The sequence below is a fragment of the Kogia breviceps genome, chromosome 1 (assembly GCF_026419965.1).
Source record: "Kogia breviceps isolate mKogBre1 chromosome 1, mKogBre1 haplotype 1, whole genome shotgun sequence".
Classification (NCBI taxonomy): Eukaryota; Metazoa; Chordata; class Mammalia; order Artiodactyla; family Physeteridae; genus Kogia; species Kogia breviceps.
The window spans coordinates 50,427,060-50,447,168 of NC_081310.1; the positions used below are offsets into that span (position 1 = coordinate 50,427,060).

At 35.7% G+C, this 20,109-nt stretch overlaps 1 protein-coding gene across 5 annotated transcripts in view; it reads right to left on the reverse strand.

The window, feature by feature from the left end:
* DNM3 (dynamin 3) overlaps nt 1–20,109 on the reverse strand; it is a 579,215-nt gene that overhangs the window by 91,027 nt on the left and 468,079 nt on the right. For all 5 annotated transcript variants that reach the window (XM_067031599.1, XM_067031590.1, XM_067031586.1 and 2 more), the window contains one exon: nt 6,339–6,450. In XM_067031599.1, the coding sequence (XP_066887700.1) occupies nt 6,339–6,450 (112 nt within the window). The remainder of the gene's footprint in view (nt 1–6,338; nt 6,451–20,109) is intronic.

Sequence of the window (20,109 nt, forward strand, 5' to 3'; positions counted from 1 at the left end):
ATTTAAAGACACTGGTAAAATAGTGTAGAGAAGCTTCTTCACATTGAGTTGCCGTGATATAGCCGTTAACATCACTGGCCTTTGTGAGACGTAAATAATTGTACAAGAATGAATGAAATCGGGGGAAAAAGAGTCTTTTGTAAAAGAATATGCCAGTGGTTCAATAAGGCAATAAAGATCCCCAAAGAGAATTTTATCAGGAGTAAAATATTTTTTAGAGAATAATGGGACCTCGGTTCTCCAAAGAAGTGCAGTATTGATGAAAATACCTCAAACAGATGGGGTTTATTGCATTCCACAGCAGTGCAGCTTTTGATCTACCAAATAAGTTTCAGGAGTTCAACCAAGTATTTTTTGCACATTAGGGAACGACTGGTTTCCCTGCTCGGTGGCAGATGGTTCTGTTTGTAGTGGCAAAAGTGATGTCACAGAGTAGGGGGCCTTAATCCTTAAATATAAGAAACATACAAGTGGAGGACGTGGTGTGGCTTTGCGATTTCTTGTTTCCTTCAATCATTTCCCAACTGTCTATTCTGAGAGAGGCATAACAGTCATGACTGGTGACTTGTAAATTCTCTATAATTCCTCCACCGCTCTGTATGGCAGCATTTATATTTAGAAAGTACCGCCACTGAAGAAAAACTAAACTCTTCAAAATTGGTCATGGAGCTGCTCTAATTTCTGTGGGAAGCACTGTTGGATAAGCTAAGAATAAAGTTATGTACAGCTGGACTGACATGGGCATTTTCTGCCTTGTACAAAAGACTGCTCAGTGAATGCATGGGAGTGGTCATCACCATATTAATAAATATTTATGGGGGTCTGTGTCCATTCCTCTTCTCCCCTATTTGTCATTTGCCACAGAGAAAAGTTCAGTTGCAGAGTCTATCCAAAAGGACTTTATGATGTCCACAAAAGATTTCATTACGGGATGGTTTCAACCTCCAAGGCAGTCCTTAAAAGCATGAATTATGACTGGGAGAGTCCTGGGAGAGTCCTGAATTCAGAGGTATAGTGAAGTTCCAGGGTGCTTCACTTTCTACTGTCATTTTTCATCTCTTAAATCATATACTAGAGGGGAGGACCATCTATCTAGATAGCTAAAAAAACCCTTGTGAAAAGTTCTGAGGTATATGACTTAACAAATATGCAAAACTGAATTTGCACCAAATTTATTTCAGGGCATGCAGAGATTTGCAAGCTGCTTTTTTTGGATAGCCAGTCAACCAGCAGCTGAGGGTAGGCTTGTGGATTCTCACTTCCCCTGACAGCCTCTGAGGCCAGCCTGTCCACAGGGCAGCAATTTGGTACCCTGAGACAACAGTTGGGGAAATTCTCCCCAGATCTCACTGATAGTTTCCAAAGAAAAGGGAACTACTAAACTGAGAATTACAGCTTCATGGACACATGATAGTCAATAACAATAATAAAGGCTACATGGCATTGAATGCTTTCATCCAGTTGCAGGCACTGAGCTAGGTGAGATGTGCAACAGTATTCATTTAGTCCCATAAAATCACTCAGAGGAAGAGATTATTATTTTGTGTTTAAAAAAGAATAAACGACTAGAGAGTGAAGTAAGCTGCCTGAGCCACACTGCACATAAATGGAAGGGCCGGGATTCCAATGCGAGTGGATTTGACTTAAAGTCTACTTAACTCCAATGCACACAGAATGTTCCAAAGAACTTGGAATTCCTTCATGTTTATATATAAATTAAGTCATACTGTGAGCTGACAAAACTGTGTCAGAAAAATCAGTCATTTTTTATACCACATTCTTTAGATATTTAATCAAATTTGCACTTATTTGTGTTCACACTTAGAGGAAAAATTTATGTACATGTGTCATAAAATAATATTTTAAAAGTTTTAAAATTATGACCTGTCTAGCTATTGATACACACATACACACACACTTTTTGATTCTCCTTAATCTTGAGGGGGAAATGGTGTGGAGCAATAAAGGGAGTAAAGTTTTGGGTAGAGAGGTTAGTTATAAACTTAGCAGAGGAACTCAGTTTCAGGGGGACTCGGTTCCAGTTCCCACTCCTGTTTCAACTTTCCCCAAATCCTTGAGGGAATATCTCATCAGTAAAAAACAAAACCAGAAAACTATTAATTAATTCCATTAGAAACATCTTTACTTTGTGTAAAATCCTACACACTTATTTAACAATTTTATACTGACTATAATTTCAATTTAATGGCCAAAGGAAATAGAAATAAAAAATAAAATTCTACCTAATCCAAATTCAGATTTAAATATATTTTAAAAATATTCTGGCTGCTCAGAAAGCTCAGGTGATGGTAGAGTGCCAGAGTTGTGGCTCAGAGATGTTATGTCTAGGTTCACTGAGTAAGTCAGTGGCATAGTGGGAAACAAAATTCAGGACTCCTCATTTCCATTTTAGGGCCACATACTATTACAATACAATGCTCAGATAAGAAGTGTACATTTAGCATTAGATCCAGAAAGTTTAAGGGAATGAAGGTAATTAGAAAATGCACATGGGAATATAGTTGGGCTGTTGTACTTTATATAGATATCCACTATAGTTTTTTAAATCACACTGTAGAGTGGTTATTTATTTGCATCTCTCTCTTCCACTAGACTTGTAACTCCTATAAAGTAAGAATTGCCTCCTTTTTAATCTTTGAATCTTTAGAGTCCACCATAATTGTGATAGATGAAGGGAAGGAAGGAAGTGGGAGAAGATGGTGGAAGGCAAGGAAAGAAAGAAGAAAAATTTGTAGAAAACTCCAAGAGAAATGACCTAAGAGACAGAAGGAACAAGGTAGCAGAACACTGATATGAGTGACATAAAAACATTTCACCACGTGGACACGATAGAAAAAGATATGATGAGGATAAACATGTTATTAAAAAGTATGCAAACGTAGTTTGGACAAAAAAATTTTCCAAAATGTCAATTCATTCAAATTTGGGTTATGGCTATTTATCTAAATGAAGCCAAACTTATATAATTTAGAAAACTGACCTATGTAGAATTTTTTCCAGTTAAAATAGAGATGTCTCATGTAGAGTTAAAATAGAGATGTCTCATGTAGAAAGCAGAACTTTATCTAGGCTCATATCCATGTATGACACATAAATGTTTCATTATTAGAGTAGGGGTTGACTGGTTTGCTGTTGACTCAATGGTTTATTGATACAAAAACAAAAACACCAGAAGTCCTAAAAATTTACTTAGAAAGAGACATCTGTTATTAGGTTACTCTGACTTCTTCATCAAATCTTTCTAAATTAGGAATAACTCTACCTAAAAGTATCGCTTCCCCCAAACCTAAGAGTGTTCACGAAATGCAATGTTTAGATAAGCATTCTACTTAGATTGCTTTCAGTAGTTAGCTTCCATTTAAACATCTGAAAGTCAAGCAATAGTGTAATATAACCTGCAGAACTACATGGTGCATAAGAAATGCAAATATTGTTTATGATGAAAACTGAGAAGAGCGATGCTCATGGCACACTGCCAACTTTAATTTCCTGTCATGTCTTTGGCATGTAGTAAAAAGCCCCTTTGTCTCGATTTTCCAAGCGACTGTACTAAATGTATGTTAATAAGCAAATAAAAATGATGTGAAAAGAATCAAAACAGTGTGTATAGGACAACTCTAGATTTGCTTCAAATTGAGCAGCCTAATTAAAAAATAGCAAATATCTCATTGAGCATCTTCTTTTGTATAGAGCTATGGATACACGAAAATTCAGATTTATAAAAAGAGTTCACAGAGGGATGGGTAATTTTGCTTTTCCAAGACAGTTTTTTGTTCACAAGAGATGCATTACATAATTTTTTTAAAATAGCAAACTTGTGTAGTGCATTTAAAATAAATTTAGTTGACAAAATTATGATGTAATAAAACATTTTCACAAACATTATAGTTCCTTGGAAGGAAGACACACACACAAGCACACACACACACATACAAACACACTGACATTTTATATAACCAAACGTATTTGGAAGACAAAAAAATATCATAAAGTATTTACAATCTCATTGGGCTGTATTATAAATATCCACAATGTTTTAACTCTCTTCTACTTGCTTAAGTAAGTAGTCTGTGATGAAAATCATCATCATCATCATCATCATGATCATCATCATTATAAATAAAAATAGAGTGCTTACTTGTGTTTAACCTGTCCAGTGCTTTCCCTGCATTACCTCATTTAATCCTGTCAACCACACTATAGCAGACTCTTGTTATCTCCATTTTAGATGTGGGTATTTTGAAAGATAAAAGGGCTAAGAAACCTTCCCAGATCTCACAGCTTGTATGTGAGCCTCAGGAATTTCAGTCTATGTAGTTTGATGCTAATGCCTGTGATTTAACCCACAGGCTGTGCTGGTTTTCGTAACAATCCAGCCATAGCAATCTTTTAAAAATATAAATCTTATCATGTCACTAACTGTCTTGAAACCCTCCAATGGCTTCCCATCTCACCCAGAATAAAACTCAAATGCTGGCCACCTCCTTCAAGGCCTACATAATCTGGCTACTGACCACTTTTGGAAATCATCAACTACTTCTGTTCTCCTTCATTGTGTCTAGACACTCTGACTTTTTTTGCTGCTCTTCTAAGACACTGAGCTGGCTTTGTACTTGCTAGCCCCCTGCCACGAACACTCTCCATCAGACGTTCATATTATTTATTCCCCGCTTCTTTCAGGAGCCTACTCAAATGTCAACTCTTCAAAGGCGCCTTCCCTAATCACCTTACTAAAATAAAGCTCATTTGCCCCTCATTCTCACTATCTGTCCCTTTAATTTAATTTTTTATAGAACTTATCACTAACAATCACACTTTACAATTATACCATATCCATTCAATTATTTAACGTCTGTTCCTTGGTGGGGCAGGACCTCACTGTTCACCTCTGCATCACTAGTGCCTGGAAAGGTAGCTGGCAAAAACCACGTGCTCAACAGGCTTTTGTGGAATGAATGAATAAAACATTAAGTATGTGTGCATTTTTAATATAGAAATTAAACACACTACCGTCAATGGATAGGAAAGAGTAATAAGTAATGATTAGAATTAACAACAAAAATAGAAGTGGTACAGAAGATACCTCTGTACTGCATATCACCTGGAAAGAGTCTGGTTTCAACTCATTTGGAAGGCACAGGGTGTGTCACGGGGGTTCACTGTTTTAGGTGTTAACCAGACAAGTGGACGTTGAGATAGGGTTAAAAGGTCTACGTGAGAACTAAAATAACAGCAACAAGGAGAATGTTTTGGCACAAATCCTCTATCCTTTACCCCTGGAACTTTGGAACTTTGTTAAATTCCAGTGTAACCTCAGGGATATGGTCAGGTCTGAAATCCACCCCGAGATGCTTCACTTGTCCCACAATGTGCTCACATCTCAGACTTTCCCTTGAGAAGACTCTACCGCTATTTGGGGCCGAGAAATAACCCAATTTATACATGGTCAATCCTATAAACTAATCTACAGTCAATCTAAGCATCACAAAGGTCAAGCTGGAGTAAATCCTTAAAGCTCAGTCTCATTGCTTAACTTCTGGGGGGGAGCCTGGATAGCACAATGTCTCGGGGGTAGCAAGTAAGCAGTGAGAGCCACTCATCTGCAGAGTCTGTTTAATGGTGTGTGTACATATGTTGGGTGGGAATTCTGAAGTTTAAATCCAGACTAGTCTGTGTAATATTACATTTTCCAAAGAATACAAATAGAAGGTCTGTTTATTAACTTGAATGAGAGAAGTGTCTCTAAGACCCTTGAAGTATATTAATAAAGATAAGTGGGAATAACTTATCTTTATTAATATAGCAATATAATTTTTTTTGTTCTTTTATACTCACAATGACATTAACCAGAGTTTAATTTTGGATATAGGTACTGCAGACATAATGAAAGGAGGTAGATCTTTACAATAATAAGTACATTTTAAAGAATATGAAATAGTGTTATGATTGATGATATATATACTATGACTATATGAAGAATGTTATAAACTGCTTATATGAATACTATAGAATAGTATACTGTAGAACAGCATATAAAGGAAAATAAAATTTTAAATTAAAACAAAGAAACTCTCTTGCTTTGAGATTACATATATTATGTTTTATGGCAAAGTTGGGCATTTTCTTTAAAAATATACTCATAAACTTCTTATAATTGAAATCTAATGGATAAAAAAATATATAAGCAAAGTAGCAGTTAAAACTATGGCAAATTAATTAAGTCAAATAAGAACTAGCTTCTCCAGCATATAGTATGTAGAATTATGCTTTCTTAAACATGGTTAATAATTTTAAAATAAGCGATATATCCAACTTACTAAAGATTTATCTGGATAAACCCCAGCTCTTAGTAGAGATGCCTTCCAGCTGTCTACATCCTCCTGTGAATCACATGCCAGCTCGAGAAAGCGATAGTCTTTGTATACATTCCTGGAGTCAAAAAAAAAAAACCGTGCTTTTAGTTTTGAACCAAATTCAAAGTGATTTCATATCCTTGCAGATGATGATAAAAATGACAGTCCAAATGAAGGGTTAACTGACAGTCACTGAAGAAAAACAAAAGCAATCTATTGCATTTAAAATAATTAGCAAATTCTTATATGTATGTATTATACAATTAAAAACCCCTCAAATTAAAGAATTGAGAGTTATCTGTACTGCTAAGCAATAAGAAGGGAAGGAAATAACAAATGTTCTCAGTATGACACTGAGTGCCAACTGACAGGGAGTTGTTCTGTGGGGAATGGATTTACTATTGTCTAATAATCAGATCAATTTTTGAAACTAATTTACAAATCTAAATGGCTCACAAAACTTTAAAATTATGGTAATAATCTCAAAAAACTAAAATATTATGCTGGATTCAAATCACAAATGCTCATCAATATTGTGAAAAGGAAAGAACATTAACTAATATTTAACAGAGTAAAGTGCCTATGAAGTGCATATTGACAACTGGACAATACTATAATTTTATATTTCCTTTCTTAATAATAAAATAATACACAAGATGTAATAATGCCCATTTAGAATAATTTAGAAACTAGATAAAAGTATAAAAATGGATACAATCAACCATTTTCTACTATTTACAGATAAACCTATTTCTTTATATTATTTTGTTCTATGCATTTTTCCACAGTTGAGTTTCTCTCTCTCTTTCTCACTCTCTCTCTCTCTATCAATTTTGTGTCCTTTTCACTTACTATTATATCACGGTCATATACTTACGCTATTACATCTTCATAAACATCAAATTATAATGGTATAATATTCATTAATATAAATGTATGATAATTTACTTGATCTCCTCCTAATACTAGATAAGTAATTTACTTTATTTGCAATCATAAATAATGCTTAAGTAAATATTTTTATCCATAAGCCTTTGTCTTTCTACTTTAATTTACTACTATTATTTTCTGAGGATAGATTCTTACAGATAGAGTTACAGAATCAAATTTATAATCTTTTTTTTTTGTTTCGGTACGCGGGCCTCTCACTGTTGTGGCCTCTCCTGTTGAGGAGCACAGGCTCCGGATGCACAGGCTCAGCGGCCATGGCTCACGGGTCCAGCCGCTCCGCGGCATGTGGGATCTTCCCAGACCGGGGCACGAACCCGCGTCCCCTGCATCGGTAGGTGGACTCTCAACCACTGCGCCACCAGGGAAGCCCTATAATCGTTTTTGAAGACAATGATACATGTTCCAATCATCTTTCCAGAAAAGATAATACAATTTAGATAGATACTAGCAGTGTACGAGATTAACAATCTTTTTCTCTTCTTTACCTCTCCCAAGGTGTTCTCATTCATGGCTAAGAGTTTCAATTTACACCTAACTCAGAAGGCTTACATATTTACATCCCCTGTCCAGACCTGCCCGATTCATACTGCTTATTGACTTCTCCACTTGAGTATCTCAAAGGCACTGTGACATGGATGACTGAATTGGTTATTTCCAACTTGATGTTCCCATTTCATGCAGGATCAGTGTAATGCAGATACTTTGGAGGTATCTTAGACATCTTCCACACTCTCATATACCACCTTACATTTTACCACTTAAAAGTGTACTTCCTGTATATTGACCATCATGTTATTATCATCTCTCTTTTGGGTTATTACAACATCTCTTCACTAGTCTTGCAGCATCACATGACCACTTTAAATTTGCTCTCTACACGGAATCCTTATTATCTTCTGAAAATGTGAATCAGATATTCACATAAATATACCTGGTTATACCAGTTAAAACCCCTGGTATAAAACACTGCAATACTACATGCTTTTAGGAAAAGACCACACTCACTATGATGGCCTACAAAGCCATGACAGTCTGGCCCAACATTACCTTACTCTCTAGCTTCTTTTCATACTCTGTTCTCCCTTTATTTTTTAGCCACACTGGCCTTTTACTTCTTCATATATGTTATGCTTACTCCCAAAGTCTTTGAATATACTGCTCTCTCTGTCTGCAGCTATCTGTCCTTCCCTCATCGCACAGTTAACTCCTGTACCTTCCCACACTCATGGGACCAGTCCACTTAAAGTACTCAGCAGTTGCACCTATGTCACAATGAACAAAGGAAAATAAAAGGACACCCAAAGAGGTCTAACAGCCAGAGAGACAAAGGATAAAGAAGGCAATCAGAGCAGTCTATCAACAAAAGAGAAAGGTTGGGGGTAGCAAAAGAATAATAAGTATTTGAAGAGGTACAAAAGGGCATTAAAAAAGACTTATAGAACTAAGAAAAATAAGATTTTTAAGTTAATGTATTGAGTAGATAAGTTGAAGGAAAGGATGATAAATCTTGAGATTAGAGAATTAGTAGATGTTAAGATCTAGCAGGAGAATTAGAAAAATATAAAGAGAGAAGTGTGGAGGAAAGACCCAGAACATCTAACCTGTAAATAATAGGAGTTCCAGAAAAAGAAAAGGAAGATGGGAGGAGAAAAATAATCATAAAAAATAAACTATTTTTTAAAAAAGAAACTTATCCTGATTTTTAGAAAGATCCAAATCTTTACATTGAAAGTGCTGTTTCAGGTAGAATTGATGAGAAAAATTACCACATACGCACACGCTAGTATAAACCTTGAGCTCTGAGATAAAGAAAAGTCTTCTGTAAAGAAAGATAAAGTTGCTTACAAAGGAAAAAGAATTAGACTGGCACTGGACTGAACATTCAAAAGGTAGAAGACAATGAAATAGTATTCATGGATTCTTTTTTTTTTAAATTTATTTAATTTATTTTTGGGGGGCTGCTTTGGGTCTTGGTTGCTGTGCATGGGCTTTCTCTAGTTGCGGTGAGCAGGGGCTACTCTTCGTTGCGGTGTGCGGGCTTCTCATTGTGGTGGCTTTTCTCGTTGTGGAGCACAGGCTCTAAGTGCGCAGGCTCAGTAGTTGTGGTGCACGGGCTTAGTTGCTCCGTGGCATGTGGGATCTTCCCAGACCAGGGATCGAACCCAGGTCCCTTGCATTGGCAGGCGGATTCTTAACTACTGTGCCACCAGGGAAGCCCGTATTCATAGATTCTTAAGAGGACTGCAGACTCAGAGTCCCACATCCAGTCAGGTTATCACCATATACCCAATCTGAGGGAGATGCTAAGGCAGTATTAGGATTACAACAACACTGAATGAACCTGCAGAGAGTGTTCAAGGGTGAAGAAAAACTAAGAGAAGAGAAAACAGTGGTGAGCAACAAGCTGTATCCATAGAGTCAGATCAAAATAAATAATGATAGATCATCTAAGAATTGCAATATAAGGACTAAGTAAGAAGTCTTAAAGAAGAAGAGACACATTGCAACAGAAATTCAAATAGTCTAAAACTCAGGGGAGGGTGGAAGGATAAAAAGATGCTCACAAGTTCTCCTCTGATGGGTGTAGGAATGAAGAGTAGGGAAGCAAAGGGATCCCAGAGTTCTCATATTGTTGGAAGAAGTGGGCAAGGAGAGAAGTAGGAGAAGAAAGTGTCTTGGGACAGAAATATTTGATAATTTGCCTCATGGAATAATAGGGTTATGTACTGACGAGTGTAAATATTAATAAAATAAAAAGTACAGAACTCCCAAATTAAAAAAGAAAAAATAAAGAAAATTAATAGCCTCTTGATCAAATCAACAAAAAATTAAGAAAAGAAACAATAAAATAAAATAGGAAATTTTATTGATAGGAATAAAATCAAGTATATTAATTATTAAATTAATAAAAGTGAACTGAATTCTCTCAGCTAAACAGTTAATTTAGGTTAAAAAAATAAAACCCAGTTTATATGTTATTTCCAAAACAAAGGAACAGGTAAAGATATATCAGACGAACACAAAACAAAGAAATAAAAATGCATAAATGGCAATATTAATATAGGAAAGATAGAATTTAAAAGTACTGAACAGGAAAACAATTTAAAAGCACTAAATAGAACAAATAGAAATATTATATAATGATATAAAGTACAATTTATGAAGATTGGAAAATACTCATAAACCTGTTTGCACCAAATAATATAATAGACAAGTAAATGAAGCAAATGTTACTTAAAAATGTAGGATAAAACTTGACATAACTATTGCATATAATTAATTAAAATATAAATATGGAAAATTTTTAATATGGCATTTTTCAAATTAGATATAGTAGACAAAAAATAAGCACATAAAAGAAATAAATAGTACAACAGATGAAGTAAAGTTAATAGATTCCTTTATCGCTTAAATAGAAGATAAAGATGTTTTCATCATCAACAAACCATTTACAAAAATCTGTCATATACTTGGATCTGCACACATACACAATATCAGCTTTAAGAAATTTAAAAAAAAGAGAGATTTTATGAATCCCATTCTTTGGTCACAAAACAAAAAAAAAAGAAAAAGAAATGAACTTCTAAAAAAAAGACTCAGAAAATAAAAAGCAAGCACACTCCTTGATAATCCTTGTATTACAGAAGAAACCAAAATAAAATTGTAAATTATTTAGAAAGCAATAAAAAATATATAAACACATCATATCCAACCAGTGGAGCACAGCAAAGGCTGTAGGAAAACTTATGGCTTTAAATATGTTCATCATCTAGAGAAAAGATTTTAAAAGTTAATATTCATCTATAGAAAGTATTAAATTAGGATAAAAAAACAAAATAAGCCAAGAAAGGAAATTAACATAGATTAAAGCCAAAACTAATGAAATAGGAAATATTAAGATAACATAAAGGATAAAGACACCCATGAGTATTTTCCCTTTAGTAATAGATAATAAATTTATAATCCTAATTAGGGGAGAAAACAAAAGTATACAAGATCACAAATGAGAAAGGGTAGAATACAAACCCACAAATATATAGGAGATTGAGAAAATTACAATCAAATACTTTATGCACTCTTATGTCAAAACTAAGACACTAGAGGTAATTAATAATATCCTAAAAAATATAAATCAACAAAATGGACTCAGAAAGAATTGGAAAACCCAAGTTGCTTTTACAGAACACTGCTAGTATTAAGATACTTGCTTAAAAGACTAACACTGACTGCAAGACAAATATACAAAAATCATGGAGGGACCTTCAAGATGGCGGAGGAGTAAGCCATGGAGATCACCTTCCTCCCCACAAATACATCAGAAATACATCTACATGTGGAACAACTCCTACAGAACACCTACTGAACGCTGGCAGAAGACCTCAGACTTCCCAAAAGCAAGAAACTCCTCACGTACCTGGGTAGGGCAAAAGAAAAAAGAAAAAACAGAGACAAAAGAATAGGGACGGGATCTGCACCACAGGGAGGGAGCTGTGAAGGAGGAAAAGTTCCCACACACTAGGACGCCCCTTCGCGGGCAGAGACTGCGGGAGGTGGAGGAGGAAGCTTCGGAGCCACGGAGGAGAGCACAGCAACAGGCGTGCGGAGGGCAAAGTGGAGAGATTCCCGCACAGAGGATAGGTGCCGATCAGCTCTCACCAGCATGAGAGGCTTGTCTGCTCAACCACCGGAGCGGGTGGGGGTTGGGAGCTGAGGCTGGAAGGGCTTCAGAGGTCAGAATGGCCATCGTCAAAAAATCTACAAACAATAAATGCTGGAGAGGGTCTACACTGTTGGTGGGAATGTAAATTGATATAGCCACTATGGAGAACAGTATGGAGGTTCCTTAAAAAACTAAAAATAGAATTACCATATGATCCAGCAATCCCACTACTGGGCCCATATCCTGAGAAAACTATAATTCAAAAGAATCATGTACCACAATGTTTATTGCAGCTCTATTTACAATAGCCAGGACATGGAAGCAACCTAAGTGTCCATCAACAGATGAATGGATAAAGAAGATGTGGCACATATATACAATGGAATATTAGCCATAAAAAGAAACAAAATTGAGTTATTTGTAGTGAGGTGGATGGACCTAGAGACTCATACAGAGTGAAGTAAGTCAGAAAGAGTATAAAACAAATACCATATGCTAACACATATATATGGAATCTAAAAAAAATTAAATGGTTCTGAAGAACCTAGGGTCAGGACAGGAATAAAGACACAGATGTAGAGAAGGGACTTGAGGACATGGGGAGGGAGAAGGGTAAGCTGGGACAAAATGAGAGAGTGGCATGGACATGTATACACTACCAAATGTGAAATAGATAGCTAGTGGGAAGCAGCCATATAGCACAGGGAGATCAGCTCTGTGCTTTGTGTCCATCTAGAAGGGTGGGATAGGGAGGGTGGGAGGCAGACGCAAGAGGGAGAAGATATGGGAATGTATGTATATGTATAGCTGATTCACTTTGTTATACAGCAGAAACTAACACACCATTGTAAAGCAATTATACTCCAATAAAGATGTTAAAAAAAATACAAATCAATGACTTTCCTCAATACTCCCAATAACTTTGAAATGGAAAAAATACTCCATTCACACTAGGAGAAAGGCTATAAAATACATAAAAATAAATTTTTTTAATTAAGAAAATTATAAGATCTTCATAAATGGGAAGGCATATTTGGATGTGTTGATTTGATTACACTATACTGCTAGGTCTTACTAAGTGACTAGCACTAGTAGGTATTCAATAAATACTTATTGAATAATGAGTACCATCACACCCTTAAAAATACTATCATCTTTAAAACACCTTTGCAAATTTTATAATTTAAACGATTCTCGGGGCTTCCCTGGTGGCGCAGTGGTTAAGAGTCTGCCTGCCAATGCAGGGGACACGGGTGCAAGCCCTGGTCCAGGAAGATCCCACATGCCGAGGAGCAACTAAGCCCATGTGCCACAGTTACTGAGCCTGCGCTCTAGAGCCCATGAGCCACACCTACCGAGCCCATGTGCTTCAACTACTGAAGCCCACGCACCTAGAGCCCATGCTCCGCAACAAGGGAAGCCACCGCAATAAGAAGCCTGTGCACCGCAATGACGAGTAGCCCCTGCTCACCACAACTAGAGAAAGCCCGCGTGCAGCAACGAAGACCCGATGCAACCAAAAATTAATAAGTAAAATAAATAAAATTTTAAAAAGTGATTCTCCATCAAAGCTTTAATATTTTTGCAAAGGAGGATGAGCATTTTTATATATTTATGGAAATGATGTTCTTTTCTAATTTCATTACATACTTTCTGCATATTATTGTAATAATTTCTCATTTTTTATTTGCTTTCGCCTGACATATCCTTGTCTCTTTTACTTTTTTGCTTTTATCCATTTGTTTTAGTTTTTAAAAAGAAATATCTGTTATAAATGCTAACTGTAAAGTAGGCTTTTATTTTTCATCCCAATTTGAAAATCACCTCCTACAATTAGGAAAGCTTTAATCATGTTTATTTCTCACCTTTTTGGTTTCTATATTATTTTAGTGGTTTTCAGTTCTACAGGTAAATGACCATCTTAAAGTTTTCCAAATCATTCTTGAATTCCTTTTTGTATATAAAATTCCTGTATATAAACTTTAGGAATAAAATAATAAGTTTTGGTTTCTTGGGGGATTTAGAAGCTTTTACTTTCCACATTATCTCATGACATTTGCAAATCTGTCTAGAAATATTAACCTAAAATATTATTTCTGAATTACTGTTTAACATTTCCTTGAGGCTCCTTTTTTTACTTTTGTATTCAATTTTGTTACACTTAAGCAATTATTTAGATGGAACTCTACATGTTTAACTTTAATAAAGATTTATCATCAGGCACTTTCTACCTGGACTTCTCAATTTGTAAATTCTTACTTGGATTCATTTTTTGAGCTGGCTCAAACTAGAGTTAGCTATCTAAATTTCTGGTTGGGGCCGTCTCCACATTTCTCACATTGATTCAGTGAGTAAGTGAAGAAATTTCTTATTGTTTTTTACTGTTTAGCCCAGTTTTTCTTATTCAGGGTAATGCACACAATGGTCACTCAAAGGATTTCAATCTAGTTCACTCTGTGAGTCTTGCAAATAGTTGACTGACATTTCCACTTTCCAGTGCTTTTGAGACTTTCCATCTCTGTTGTATAGGGGTTTTTGGATATAGCAATGGATGGAGAAGGGCAGAAGAGAAGGTTCTAATTTTTCACCATCTTATAAGAGGTCATCTTATTTAACCTTCATAGCAACCCTGCAAAGTTGGTTATAGAGCTGTTTTACAGTTGAGGAAGCTGAGATTCAGAGAGATTAGGTGACTTTCCCCAAATCACATAGCTAATTAACGGCACAACCTGGGCTTACCACGTTCCTCGGCATATAGCCTCTGTAAAACAAATATTAGTTGAATGAACTAACAAAGGAATCAGTGAATCAATGAACTATGGAATGAACTTGGACTGTGCTTATTTTTAAAACCACCTTTTTCATTTTTGACTGGACTCTTAACTTTCTATATAGAAAACCTAAGATTTAAAAAGTTTGAAGAGACAAACCATAATAAGTAGAATGAGTAATTTTAATTAAAGTGGGACATATTTAAAGGAAATATATTTTCCTAGTATGACAGTTTATTGTTGGAAAATTTGAAAGGTCATATCTTTGCTACAGAGCAGAAAGGGTAATGGATTATCTTGATGGAGTCAAAATTCATCAGTTTTTAATTTTCTAATTGCCTCTCTACAATAGCTTTTAACTACCACTTAGGTTTCCATCTGAGGCATTTCCACTGCACAGTATGAGTTCCTTTAAGATGTAAAGGTATGGGGAAGGCAAAGCTGGACAAATGCCATGGGAGCTCTTGGCCAGCTGGAAAGCACAAAAAGTAGAGGGTACAGACTTTCCACACTCTCTAAGCAGATCTGAAGAATTCAGCTTTGGCCCACTCTTACTGACCTTTCTCCAGAGTATTTTCTTTCAGGGGCTCTTCAAATGGAAAATCTTGATTTTTTTCCCCTCAAAGGATAGCCAAATTCTTGAGAGGGAAAATAATTATCTGGTTGAAACATTAGAAGAGGGTCAAAGGCTTCTGGTGGCTTTGGCTGCTTCATTTTTACCCATTTTTGAAGCCTCGTCTTAGGCTGTGTCTAGACATCCAAGGAGGGTTGGATACAGGTCTAAAACACTAAACTGAGCTGATTTACTGGAAGTCTCATAAATTCTGTGGATGCAGCTTCCAGGTTCTCACCACATGCCGTAGCTATATAGATAAGCCACAGCAATTTGTACTGACTGCATTTTTTGTTGTTGTTTAGTCTATTTCAGCTGCAATCACACAGATATGGGCTTCTGAATGATTTCGCTACAAAATCAAGCTGAACTATATGTTTTGCAGTTTGAAAAAATAAAATTCATCTCAGTATTAAAAATGACCATAAGAAATTTTATCCCATAAGTAAAAGGCTTTTAAGTGTTACACTGTAGAGAACATGACCACATGATGAGCCCATGTTTTGATTATATACATTACTTTCATTCATATCATAAGAATGTCTTTGGGTGTTAAAAATGTGAAGTTTAATTTCTTTGCCTATGACAGTTCTTCAAACATCTGAGACCAGATATTACGTGTCCCACAAGTCTTCTAGTCCCCAAGCCAACACTTCTGCCAACTTTTCCAAATGTTTCTCATATGAAGAGGTTTCTAGATAACACTGCATCCTTCTTGCATTTGCTCTATTTTAAATGGATTTTCTGAAAATGAGATGCCAGCAACTGATCACAAATCTCCAGATGCGATATTATTCATATGTAAGGAAGAAGTTTGGCAGAATTTTTGCCTGCTTTCTGGACAGAAAACTTTTACTAATGTAAGTTTAAGTAAAACACAGTAGAATATAGTAAAGACCATAAACACCTATTGAAATCTCGGCTATTATTATCATTTATTATCTTATATGACATTGGAGAAGGCAACCTCTTTTTTTTTTTTGCGGTACGTGGGCCTCTCACTGCTGTGGCCTCTCCCATTGCGGAGCACAGGCTCCGGACGCGCAGGCTCAGCAGCCGCGGCTCACGGGCCCAGCCGCTCCGCGGCACGTGGGATCTTCCCGGACCGGGGCACGAACCCGTGTCCCTTGCATCGGCAAGCGGGCTCTCAACCACTGCGCCACCAGGGAAGCCCAGGCAACCTCTTTGAATTTCAGTTTACTCATCTATAAAATGGGGATAATAGTATTATCTATCTCAGGCTTACTATGTTAATAAAATAAGGTTATATACGTGAAGAGCTTATTTCACACCATGCCCAGCATTGGCTAAAGGTACAAGTAAAATATATAAAGTACAAAAATTATTATTATGCATTACTTTCACTGCATTTAGGTCCCTTACATTTGACGTCCTATAAAACCAGACCTCTCCTGAACTGAATGCATATAGACTTTTAAAAACATGAGTAAAATTTATACTTAGCATTATTACATTTCAACTGGTTAGTTTTGGCTCATTTACCAGTTTGCTCAGATGTTCCAAATCCAAGTTCTGGCAAACAATATATTCACAATTCTTCCTGTTTTGCATTATCTGCATATTTATTATATAACATTCCTATATCATTATCAGAGTCATTGGTAATCATATTATAGACCTAAAACAGACCTCAAAGGATCCCATACCATAGTTACATGTTCCATTAACTTGTACCCATTGGCTATCAACAATAAGACTTAAGATTTAATCATAAGTCCACCATAAATGGACTATCAAGTTATGTCTATTTCCCCTCACGTATATTTCAAAAGACTATATCAAGGTCTAAGTGTATTATATCTACTCCATTCTATTAAAAATTTGGAGTCAGTTTGGTTCAACTTGTTTTTCAAGATTCAAAGAAAGTTACTACTGATCACTGATATCCTTTCTAAATAATTATAAATATCAATTTCATAATTATAGATGTATATAGCAGGGCATTGATGATAAAATCATCGATCAAATTTCTATTTTGTTTTTCCTTTTGAAAACCTGGACAACAGCCTCCTCTGTGGACTTTTTTTTTACTGATCCACTGATCCTACCACATTCCCACTCATCATCAGCCTGCTATGTCTTCACTTCTGTGCACACTCAGTTTAGCACTATAACTACTACCTTGCAAACTTTTGAGTCCCTTTCCTGTCTTTTCCTTCACCATTTTATTTACCTTATAAAACTCCAACTGAATTACTTTCTTACTCAGCTTATATATCCAAGTTGCTAAAGAATCCAAGAGAAAAACTATACAACTGTGATGACTATACTCACTTCAAATATCAAATGGGCACCTAACTTTTCCAGACTTCCATACTATAAGTCTTCAGTCAATATGCTTTCTTACTATACGAGAGGATTACTTCATAACTTCTTTTCCCTCAAATCTCTAATACACCATCTGCCACTCACACTTAACAAATAATTCTGTTTCATACTACACAAGAAAAACAAATACAATCTGATGAGAATGATCTATCTTCTTTCCACCAAATCCACCAGACTACCTGCATTAGCAACCACATGTTCTGCCTTCCTCTTGTACCATGGAAGACCAAACTCTCAACTTATACACTGGGTCCCATCTCTTCTAATGTCTTCCTGAACTTCCTGCAATTATTTCTTTTCTCTTCCATGTCAACAATTTCTTCCTTTCTACCATTGGATCATTCATATGGCATACTAACATGCCTCAAAAGCAACCATCTTAAGACACACACACACACACACCACACACACACACACACACACACACACACACACTTTCACCCCCTAAGAACTGCCTCATTTCTATTTACTTTTACAGTGAAATTCCTTGAGTTATCTTGAATCATTTTCTCCATTCTCTCTCCTCTCATTCTTTCGTCAATCCACCCCAGTGAGATTTGTGATCCTGCTACTCTACAGATACTGGTCTTATCAAGTTTATGTGATCTACATGTTGCCACAGAAAATGCTCAATTCCTAGCCTTCATGTGACTTGCCTTCATTGCAGCATTTGACATTGTTGACCACTCCCTCTCTTCAATCACTGTCTTCTCAAGACTTTTGCAATATCACACTTTCCTGCTTTCCACACTTCTACCCTATTGACTGCAGCTTCTTAATCTCTTTTGCTGTCTCCTTTTCCTTTGTTAGACTTTTAAATTTGGGAGTGCCCCAAGCTCCTTCCATGGTCTGTGCTTTCACCAAGATGATCTCTGTCTGGTGGCCTTAAATGCCATTTAAATGCAGATAACTCCAGACCTCTACACTGAACTACAGACTCCCATATCCAAGTCACCATCTTCTCTCATCTGGTTGATTGTTACAGCTTCCTAACACTTCCTTGACGCCCCTCTTGATCCACTCTCCACAAAGAAGCCACAGTGATCATATATTATATCACCACCCTGTTTAAAATCCTCCAGTGACTTCCCACCATGAGCAGGAAAAAAATTCAAACTTCTTGCCATGAATGATCTACCTTTCCAGCCTCATTTTCGATTTATGTTCTTCCAACTGCAACATAAGTTCATTGATGGAGTGCTAAATGTTGATCAATGTATTTCTAGCATTTACATTATATGCTGGGTACTCAATGATATTTGTTGGCTAACTAACTACTCTTTCGGTCTTTTCTCAGCATCCAAAATTCTTCAAAGACTACTGACAATGAATCAATGATACCAAGATGTTACATTATTATAAATTGAGAACCAAACCTGTGATTTCAACAATATGAATTTAATAAGCTAGGACTATGAATTATTCTTATATCTTACAGAGAGTATATCTGATTTCATGTACTTGTAATAATAAGAAGCAGTGCAATAAAACTAGAAATTATGATCAAAGTTAAACAGAAAAGAACCATAAAACCACTTAAAGTAACCCCCTACCCTCATCAAATTTTGTGTCAAACAGCAACTTAAAGGTGTAATTACACACTATTTGCTAAATAGACAAAATAATACCACATACCAGATTGAAACTCAGGATATGCAGCCAAAATTCTATTCAGAGGCAAAATCACAGTCATGTACATCTTATTATTTTTAAAAAAAGAAGCAAAAATACATTGTCAGCATTTAACAAGTTGGAAAATGATAAAACTTAGCAGAGCAAAATACAGGATATAATAAATTAGGAACTAATTATGGAAAACTGAATTATCATTGATAAATTTAAGAGTCTATTCTTTGATGAATCAAATAATGAAATATCTCTGTAATATCTAGTAAATAAAAGATGAGAAAAATAATCAAAATCAGAAATGAGACATGATTTAACAGGGAGAAAATTAAATTATTTTAAGAGATGCTAAGTATACTTTTATGATAGCAAATTTATAAGTATCAATGATGGATACAATTTCTAGGAAATTATGAAATAAGAATTATAAAATCCCAACTGACCAATATCCACAGGATAAACTGGAAAACAAAACTTTTCTTCAAAATAGTTCTGATCTCAGAGGGTTTACAGGTCTTTCTTTCCAAATTTTAAGGGAAAGATTCTTTTATGCAGGGCATCTCAGAAACATTAATAGGCCAATACACACTGTAAATCTCCAAGAAAAGAACATGCTAAGCAGAATTCCCCATTTATTTGACCCTAGATTCTTTTTTCCTTGAACTTCTCACAGGGCTATTGTGTACTTTAAGGACCAAACTTTGGGATATTTCTCTATAAACCAATCTCACCTATGAATAAAGATATAGAACTCCTAAAAAATAT